The sequence below is a fragment of the Bremia lactucae genome, linkage group LG17 (assembly GCF_004359215.1).
Source record: "Bremia lactucae strain SF5 linkage group LG17, whole genome shotgun sequence".
In the NCBI taxonomy this organism is placed as follows: domain Eukaryota; phylum Oomycota; class Peronosporomycetes; order Peronosporales; family Peronosporaceae; genus Bremia; species Bremia lactucae.
In genome coordinates, this window is record NC_090626.1 from 796,102 (window position 1) to 805,976 (window position 9,875).

The window sequence follows — 9,875 nt, forward strand, 5'->3', positions numbered from 1 at the left end:
ACATGGCCCGCTTTTACTCGATCGGTAAAGAATTTATCGATCGCAAGTACTTGTTCACGAGGCAGTGGCCACTGCTTCATGACACAGTACTTCGAGCCCGGTTTGAGCTCGATCTCATGTCGAGTGCCTTTATCCTTAGGCAACTCGCATGGAACTGCTTCAGGGAATACATCCCTGAATTCTATTAAATCCTCGTATAGAGGATTTCCCTTGAGTGACTCCCAAGATTGAGTACTGTATCTTTCAATCCGAGTCTTCACATCGAGGACACTTTCGTCCATCGATGAGCTGCTGAGAACCCGTTCGTTCTCTGCAAAAATTACCGCTGACCGAATGTCGGTTACGTAATCGTCCTCTGTGACGAGTACGCATATCTGCTTGGTTTTACCACCATGCAGATCTCTCAAGAACCGCTTAGGTTCTAGGGTTGGTAATTGAGTTATCTCCGAAGTTAAGTTAGGAATCGCATACAGATCAAAAGTATAAGCGCCTACTCTTGAACCGTTATTAACCAAGACGTTTAATGTCTCGGTTTCTTCCTGGAATTTATCCACAGGCTGCCGAGGTATTAACCCCTCGGGATCTTGAAGTCTAGTTACTTCAACTATTTAGGGAGATTTATCCTCAAGTACGTGGGGACTTATTCCCTCATCGTCTTCCGACTCTGATTGCGCTATCACAGTCGGGTCCTCTACGGTCGACTCTCTACTCGACCTAGGATCATCGTGTTGTCCCTTTGCGGCAACCGGTATACTCCTTGAATGTCGCCCGCTAGGCAAACATTCATGTCTCAATCCACACGACCTCTTCGAGTGGTGGACCTCCGGCGCTGCCTGTGCATTAGCACAGCCGCCGGCACCTGACTCCATAGTGTGATTAGTAATCACACTGTGATTGCAGAAGAGACCATTCCACAAGTGAGGCCATCGCACTCACTCGTAATACATCCACACGCTTGTGGACGCTCCAAGACGTTCATTAGATGGCCATCTGATGAACAAGTGGCAGGCATCTTTACGGATCGATGCTGCCAGCTGATTCTTGGCGCGTATTTTCTGAGCCAAGGTACACCTAGGATGACATCAAATTTGTCATTTAAATCCAGTACGATGAAATCATCGTCGCACTGTAGTTCTTTTAACGTGTCGTGAGATTTCACTACGCGATTCATTACTGTTATCGATGCGCCTGTCGCTAGACGCACCGTCGTCCTCGTTGGAGGGATGTCGCGCTGAACATATTTGAGCCTACGACCCTCTAGCGACTGGCGACGAATAAAGTTATTCGACGCCCCGCAGTCCACTAGGGCTCTACGTGACCAATCATTTGTCAATTTCAACTTCAAGGTGATGAGGGATACCTCATCACCAGGTGCAGAGACACAAAGTAATTGTGAGTTTGGAGCAACTTTAGTCAAGATATTTGCAAATTCTCTTGAGGTTGCTGGATCAGTAAGGCGTTGCGCCCCTATTGACCCCGACCGTTTTTGGCGGTCCTCCTCGCTGTTGCGATTTCGCAACAACGTCGGACCCGCGACCGTTGCCCCTTTTTGCATACGGTCCAAAATTACGTTCAGTACCTTTCGGTGCTGGGTGTGGGGCACTACACTCATGAGCTAGTTTCCTAATTTTTGGCAGCGATTGTATTTCTGCAATCGCTTATTACTCGAAAAGCGAGGTCTCTCGCTTTCGACGGAAGTGATCTGGACCTCCTTACTCGTGTCGTCTTGGAGGACGATACGATGACGAACTAGCTTGAGCCTGTCTCAAGCTAAAGTCATCCTGTTCCGCAACGGATATTGCTTCTTTAAGCGTATCCAGTTCCAAGCGGAACAGGTGGGTTTTTACGGGACCATCCGTAAGACCTTGCATGAACACCGTATTCAACGTGTGTTCATGGACTAGGTTATTTGGAATACAACTCGCTAAGAGTCTGGGCATATGCGTGAACATCACGCTTGCCTTGCTTGAGTTTCAGAAGCTCTGGACGAGCTCTGAACTCAGCCCTAGGCGGTCAAAACATCTGTTTGAGCCGGGCTTTAAAAGCCTCTAGCATCCCAAAGACATATAGGTCGCGCAACTTAAGGCCCAATGCCCAAGTTTTTGGCACGACCTGCCAAAATTGATTGAGCGAATGCGACTTGCATTTGCTCGTCGACGATGTGACGTGTCCTTATGGCATCGTCCAACTCGACAAACCATCTCAAGAAGGAGTCTTCTTCGACTCCCCTATACTTAGAGATGTCAATCTCTAAGGTTTCGGGACGACGCGTGTGCGTCATCCCAGGTACAGGGATCTGTACCTGTTGTATCCTCAACAGCTCTGCCTGTTGAGAGCCTTGCTGATTAAGCAAGGCTACCTTTTCCTTCATCTCGTCAAGTTCATGTTGTATGAACTTGGCGATGGTTGAATGGAGGGCATCTCTGTCCAAATTGGACAGCATTGCCAAGATTGCATCGTTTCCTACGGTCGAACTCATTCGTTCGACCGCACTCCTTTCTATGTCACTTAGAAAGGAGTCGCTTTCAGGGAAAACGTGATGCGTATTCCCACTATCATCTAACATGTCTATGTTAGATGTGGAAAATGTGGTCCTTGGACGGACTACAAGGTGCTACCAGGTGTAACGGGATACTACGACTTGTTCTGCTTCAGTACAAGTCTACTTCGCACTGCTTCAGTTGCGAGTGGTGCCTTACGTCACTTCACGTACACTAGTACGTGCAGAGGAAGACTTATATCTAAGACAACTAACTTAAAGAGGGTTAAATGAAAACTGTATTAATATAATTAAGTATCTCTTCTTTCCATCTGTTAATGCTAACTTAATTATAACTTAATACTAAACATGCAATTGAAATCTTATATGTCTCTCTCTTTGTTTACGTTTAAAGCTGATTAATATGCGGGATAAATAGATATAATGGCCTATAACCTTTTTTTATGGATAAGATTTCTATACATTACTATATAAAGTAATATTCTCCAAATATTATCTACCTTTTAGATAATATATTAATTAACAACCTATAAGTTTTAATTTCATGTAACGATACACCCCGTTACACTTCTGCTACTGTTTTGTTACTTATCCAAGTCCATAGTACTGTATAATTGCTCCAAAACGATATTTCCTATAATTGCTTCAAAACAATGTTTCCTCTGTCGTGATCTTTGTTAAAATATAGCTTCCATACGTTAAGTTTGCAAGCTTCTGCCGATTTTAGCTTCCATATGCAAGCCTTTGCCATTTTGTTTTATAAAACTTTTACTTCATATTATCACTTAATAAATAATTCTACATACGTACAGCCAGTAAAAACTCGTTTATTAAAATGCAGCCAATTATAGCCGTCGATAAGATATAAAATATATTACTCTCATGTGTAAAAATACAGTCTGGTTTTGGGCACGAACGACATCCTCTTCTTCACACTAGTGTGAATGAAAACCTTTCGATCGTCAAATCAGCTGCTGGAAGACTAATTCGACCAAATATTTGAGATTCTTTTTGCGTTGGGTAACTGCCATACTTTTCAAACGTCTTTTGGTTAGCGGATCCCTTATAAAATGTCTAGATCAATATTTACGTAAATTACACCAAACAATCAAATCATGTTTATCATCAATATAAATTCCAAGAACTTGCTGTATCACGATGCTGCCGTCCCTCGTCCCCCGCCTCCAGCAGAAGATTATGGAGCATCAGATCGTGGCAAATAGCCCAAAGCTCACGGCTATGTTAGCTCATCCAGCTGGGCCGTTTACCGTGCATTTTTGGGCCCCGACGTTCAAGTGGGCCATCTCCATTGCCAACGTCGCTGACATGCGGCGCTCTCCCGAGCACATTTCGGTGGCCCAACAGGCGGCAGTGACGGCCACGGGCCTGATTTGGACTCGTTATAGCTTAGTCATTTCTCCTAAGAATTGGAATCTCTTTGCTGTCAACGTCTTTATGGCCGGCACGGGCCTCGTGCAATTCTATCGTAAGTTCACGTATGACCCGAAAATGATCGAGGTGGCCACCAAGGAGGTTTAGACTTTTTAAAAGGCTCCTTTCATTCCTCTTTGAGAACAGTAAAGTTGATTTGCAATTTTAAATTTCTTTATTGGCATAAGTTCCTTGAAAAACGCGTTAGGTCTTTAAGGAAATTCGATATGTTAGATCTAGGAATGTTTTAATTATGGAGGCAAAGCAAGATACAGATAGACGCGCTAGTGAGATGCAACGATGAGTTGGCAAGCATTGCAGCAAGTTAAATAGCAGTAGATTATGTTTATTTGCTCAAGGTCCCGCTGTTTTAAAACTCAGAATTATCACGTTTATTTTACCGGAAACGGCATCTATGCGTTACGAGTGTCAGCAAACATTCTTGCCGCAGAAGTGGCCATGAATATGCTTCCAGGCCCAGCACATTGATACAGATAAAATGGCAATGTTCACGCATGAAATAGAAGTGCCATCGTTTCGTTGCCACTTTTACTGTCCTACTAATAGTCGTATTTAGTGTAATAGTACTATCATGCTGTCGTTGTACAATCGTTGCTTCTTCAAAAGTTTCGCAACCGAGCAACGCACTCTTTGCAATTAAAAGAATTGCACCATTTATAAGAGTTTTAATAGGTGGCTTGAAGCAATTCTTTTCTGTCTATTCGACATTAGCAATTCAAAAGTCCTCTCGTGGCAACTCTTACAATTCTTTCTGAAACGCAAGCAATGGATCGACTGCAATGTGCAACTTTTTAAACGAGTCAATTCAAATCGTTTAGCAAACCATGCAAATAAAAAGTAATGACACTATTCGGAGCGAGTCATAGCTGTAGCCAATTGCACAAACACGTTCTGGTGATACTCCCACCGTTCTTTCACACTCTTCACGTCGCTACCGTCAGTCTCGGCAAGTTGCTGAATCGCTGCGCCACCACACTTTAAAAGCGCTTGTAAAGCTTCAGCCTTTGCGCGATTGTGAAGCACCAGAGAGAGAGACTCCACCGTGTGACCGCTTACCGCACGTTGTAGCCATTCCGTCAAAAGGGTTGCCGATGGCGCCGGTGGCACATAAAGCAACAATAGCACCAACGTTTGACACAAGCGATCGTCTTCAGGATCCTTTTTATCCAATAAACGTCCGGCAACTGCCCGTGCCGCTAAAAGAAGGTCCACTAAATAAGGCAAAAGCACAAACCGAGCAGATGGGTACAACAACGGTAACGCCCGACTCACGAGAACCTTGCCTTTCTTCACCGAGAGCATTTTTTCCACTTGCACGACGTCACAGCGTGGCTTTCCTTTGTCCTCAATCGTGTGTCCCTTCACGCCAACAAGACCAGCAAGTTCCATTAACAACGACGTCGTACGAAGTCGCAATGCCGCTAAAGGGGGATCCATGTCCTCTTTTTTCATACAATGAAATTGCTGAACGTGAATCCCACGAGCATCCAAGAGATGTCGAGCCTCTTGCAACGACAGCAAACAGTGCATGCCACGATCAATTTGCATACGTAATGTCCACGTAGCATTGTCAAACACGGATCTTCGATTTGCGGTTTCGGTCATGCGCAAGACTTTTGCCCCTTGGGCTTCCAATGCGACCGTCTGAGCACCAGGACTTCTTGTTGAGTTACGTACGGAAAGGGAACTACTGGTTGCTTCACTGCTTGACTCGGCGGTCATGGAACTAGCGTCGTTTAAAGGAGAAGGATTCACATGGGTACATCGGTCGGACTCCTCGGATTTAATTGGAGATGCCCCACTTGTAGCCAAGTTCAGCAGTTGCTTTGGACGGTATAAACTGCTTTTGGCATTCCGACCGAGAACGTGGTACTCGGCCTCCCAATTGCGCGACTTGACTTCGCGTTGAACATCCCGAGGATCAATGGATTTCACGTGTTGCAACTTCCACGATGGCAAAGGAATGGACGAACGACCAACGATGTTTGTGCGTGTGCGTTTTTGCATGAAATGATGAAAATAATAATCATCACTAAATGGATCACTTGAACGTAGCCATTTCATTTGTTGTTGAATCACAAATTGAATATCCCGTGGGGTCATCATTTGAAATGCCAACACGGGCATTTGCATTGGGACAGGCACTCCGTTCGTGTAGCCATATGCTTGAGGAAGTGAAGAACCATGTCCATACTGTGGCAAAGAAGATGGATACACTCCTGGTGGATGAGGAGGCACGTACATAAGGGGAGGTCGGAAGGCCATTGTTTGTGGCGGTAATGGCGGCGCTGTGTACGCATTTGCCGGTGGCGTTGGCGGTATTGGAGGCATCAACTCACGGGGTGGAAGCGGCGGTGGAGCCTGTGGTGGCAGCAACTGTACAGCCCCAGTATCATCATCATCAAGACCCAGTCCTTTGAGGCCAGGAATTTGGCTCTCATCCAATTCCGTGTCCTCAAGGCTCAAGCCCGGGGGGAGTGCTCTTTCATTTGGGTTTTGCGCCTCCGCTTTGGAGCCATGAAACTGTTCTTCAAGTCGTGAAAACTTTTGCTGTCCTCGGGCCCACTTTAAATCTTCCGATGGAGGTGCTAATCCAGGTGGAGCACGGCTACTTTTGGCTACACTTTCCGACTCGAATGTACCCATGAATACCGCCGAGAACGCATCGTTAAAAAATAGCGACGAAGTGCCGCCTTCGCTGGCCTGCGCACCACTTTCCACGGGTCCAAGCAAGTCATGGGCACGGAGATCGGCCAACAGCGACTCGTACTTTGTATCATCGACGCTGCCATTGGCAAAGAAGGCTGGAAGACCGTCCATATGGGCGTTTTAAACCGAGTAGGAGACAAAGGCAAGTAGTACTAGTGCGAAGATGTAGAGGTCACGAAGATGGGTGGAAGCGGCGAGATGGGTACACACACACACACACTCTTACCTGGACTTCTTCGATGGCTTTACTTGGCAAATTTAAATTTGCCTCCCCTATTCATGCCGCAACGTAAGGTGAAGATCGCGCAACTTATTGAATAAAACAATATATTTTATTGCAGCTTGTTCTTAGCTACACATTTGGCTTGATAACGTTTATATTCCCGTGCGAGACCCATTAGAAACGGAAGAAGGAGAGGCGCAAGGAGTGGCGCATACACCCCAAGCATCTGGTCTTGAGGGAAATAAAGCTGTCGAATCATTGTAGGATCGGAATACGCTGCGTCCGTGAGCTCCGAGGCTTGGCGAGCCATCGCCAACAATACGTGCAATTCTTTGACCGTTTCATGACAATTATTGGTGCCGAGAATGGCTTCAAGTTTCGTCACGGCTGCTTCGACTCGAGAGTGCACTCGATTTGACACGCTAAGCTCTGGCAACGCTTTTACGAGCTTCACAGTGGACTGGAGTGTTTCAATGGCTGTTTGCAGGAGTTTCGTGAAGCGATTGCGCATGAGAAGGTCGAGTTCCCAATCTGCAATCCCATCGGTAGACGACGGAAGAAACAATAATTGTCGATCCAATGTATTGGTAATTTTTGTGGCATCTTTTTCGTCGTGGCGATGACGGAACGACGCAACACCGAGTAAAGTTCGAAACTCGGTGATGAAAAGGCCCATGACTCGTTGCAATTCCCGCGTTGTAGTTGCAATTGCCACTTGTTTGTCATGATTTAACGAGTTGCCATTGAAGGCGATGGAATTTAAAATCACAACAATACCCCATCCTGGCAATTCAAAGGATGTTGCCAAGTTTGCTTTGCTCGCATCTTGACGAATGTACAAAGGCGTGTGAGCAAGATCAGGAAGTGCCGCCATAAAGTGTAACACTTGCTCGCCATCATCCAGCACAGAGGCATCGAAGAAATCATTGACGCTTTTAAACTGCAAGTATGGAAAAAAAAAACGTGTGTCCAAATTGCAATATTGCAATACAACAATTGATCAATACTCACGAAACGTACATGTTTTAAATCGTCCGCATAAATGTAAAATTCCGTTTCGTTTGCATTTGGCGTAACCTCATTGGCCACTTTGGCATACTGTATCACTTGCGTCTCGATTGTAAACTTAGCAAGCACGCCAACCTTGCGAATAAATTGACCAAGATACTGTGTCACTAATGTCTGTAGATCCTCTTTCCATTCCGTCACGGGATTTTCCTTTAAAAGAGAAAATTGAAGGCGATAGTGGAGCGCTCGCCGTGCTAATTTAACGCCAGTGCTAGAATTGTAATTTTGCGTATCTTTTGCAGGGTACACGTACCTTTGTAACAAGCGCTCCATGGCCAAATGTACCCCGTCTCCTTCACTTACTTGACACTGTGGGGACCACGCGTGACGATACTTTCCCACTGCCAATACAGAAGCAGAAATGGCAGCATTCTCGTTGCATACTAAGACGAGGCTAAAGCGCTTTGAATCCCTCGTCACTAACGTCTTCAGTACGTCGTCTGTGGCTTGTAGACCAGATTTATACGCTTCTTGTAGCAAATGCTCTTGCTCTGCATTTAGCTGTATGCTTCGTGGTACGTATACGATGGTAGAGGCACTGGACGACAGCGCAGACAACGATGCCTCCGACCCAAGACTGTAGACGTCCACCTCAAACTTGTCGGGGACACCAAAGCGCGACGCGTCCCACGACAACTGCTGAATACGCAGATATGGGAGATCCACACGTTTTACTAGTGTTAAGTGCCAAGCCACCGGCGCCGCTAGTAGCACGAACAGCACAAAAGCTCCGACAATCTGGAGCCGCGTGCCTGCCATGATGTACGCGGGTTACGTTAAAGGTTCTTGACAAAATGTAATCAAAGACACCGATCGAAAATTTAAAAAATTAAGAATTTTATTTAAAGCGCTTAAAACTTGCCCTTCTTGTTATAGTTGCCGGCGCCGTCGGCGACGCCGGGGTACGTCACGTACGGAGGCTGTGGCATTACATAATTACCTGATGCAAACGTTGCTTGCACAAAAAGATGTCGGCCTTGAGCTGCATAGTAGGCTTGCGCTTGTTGCGGTGGCAGCGGCACATACCCGCTTGAGGCTGGAGGATAGCCAATAGGGTTCTGTGCAGGATACGGTTGGCCTTGAGGTGGGTAACCCTGCGGATATTGTACTCCAGAATATGGAGGACCTTGCGGTGGAGGACAGTGCCCACTTAAAGGCGCATTAACTTGCGGGAAACCACCTTGCTGAGGCGGGTAGTTCATCGCTCCGTCTTAATAAACCTCGAACTTTTCAGAACGCCAGTTCAAACTTTCAATTTTATAAGATCTGAAAGGTAACCTTTTGCATGTTTAGCAACAAGGTGGTTCCAAATTTAAGGCCGCAGGTTTTTAGAAAAAGTTGAAATAATCACAAAACAGACGACCAAGATGGTGCGTAAGGAGTCGGTGGCAGATACGCCGGTGCTGGAGGAAACGCAGCGCATGGAGCAGCCTGTCGAGACGAATAACCGCGGGAATTTCACGCGGAATTTAAATAAAGAGGCAGACGAAAGCGTCGCGCGCAAGATGTTTCTAGGCGGGCTAGCGCTTTTACCGTGGCTGCACTTGGTTAACGTCATTTTCTACCGCAAACAATTCATCGACCCGACTATCGATGCCAAAGTCACACTCTGTACGTCTTACAAAAGTGCTTTCTATAGTGGTTCTAATGGATTGAATGGATTGGTTGCAATGGCAGGGGTACGACGGTCGTTCATGGGCTTCTGCTTCTGGACTATTGTTTTCATCTCGTGGGTGCTTTTGTTTCAAATGAAGTGGAAGGATTTTGGCTGGCAAAGTCTCGTTATGGTCGTGCCGGAAGAAGACGTAAACTTAGGCTGGTAACCTCTAAAACCTAGTATTCTGACTCTATAGACGTTCTTTTAGGCTAGAAGCCTACCTTTCATACCTGATAAATGTAACATTCCCTCCATTTGAAATATTC

At 45.9% G+C, this 9,875-nt stretch overlaps 4 protein-coding genes across 4 annotated transcripts; 2 read left to right on the forward strand and 2 right to left on the reverse strand.

Moving 5' to 3' along the window:
- Positions 1 to 3,658: 3,658 nt before the first annotated feature.
- CCR75_006838 (uncharacterized protein) lies at positions 3,659 to 4,039 on the forward strand (the record flags this gene model as incomplete). Its single annotated transcript, XM_067964905.1, has 1 exon — positions 3,659 to 4,039. One exon carries the CDS (start codon positions 3,659 to 3,661, stop codon positions 4,037 to 4,039), a length of 381 nt encoding a protein of 126 aa, XP_067823541.1.
- Positions 4,040 to 5,117: 1,078 nt separating this feature from the next.
- On the reverse strand, positions 5,118 to 8,748 carry CCR75_006837 (uncharacterized protein). The gene is made up of 2 exons (XM_067964904.1): positions 7,905 to 8,748; positions 5,118 to 7,824 (listed from the first exon to the last, which is right to left on the reverse strand). Exons 1-2 carry the CDS (start codon positions 8,709 to 8,711, stop codon positions 6,994 to 6,996), a joined length of 1,638 nt encoding a protein of 545 aa, XP_067823442.1. The 5' UTR covers positions 8,712 to 8,748; the 3' UTR covers positions 5,118 to 6,993.
- A 17-nt stretch (positions 8,749 to 8,765) lies between these two features.
- Positions 8,766 to 9,874, forward strand: CCR75_006835 (uncharacterized protein). Its single transcript, XM_067964902.1, has 3 exons — positions 8,766 to 9,255; positions 9,277 to 9,563; positions 9,630 to 9,874. The coding sequence occupies exons 2-3, from the start codon at positions 9,320 to 9,322 to the stop codon at positions 9,773 to 9,775; spliced, it is 390 nt and encodes a 129-aa protein (XP_067823545.1). The 5' UTR covers positions 8,766 to 9,255; positions 9,277 to 9,319; the 3' UTR covers positions 9,776 to 9,874.
- Positions 8,804 to 9,154, reverse strand: CCR75_006836 (uncharacterized protein; the record flags this gene model as incomplete). The annotated part of the gene is made up of 1 exon (XM_067964903.1): positions 8,804 to 9,154. One exon carries the CDS (start codon positions 9,152 to 9,154, stop codon positions 8,804 to 8,806), a length of 351 nt encoding a protein of 116 aa, XP_067823546.1.
- Position 9,875: the final 1 nt, after the last annotated feature.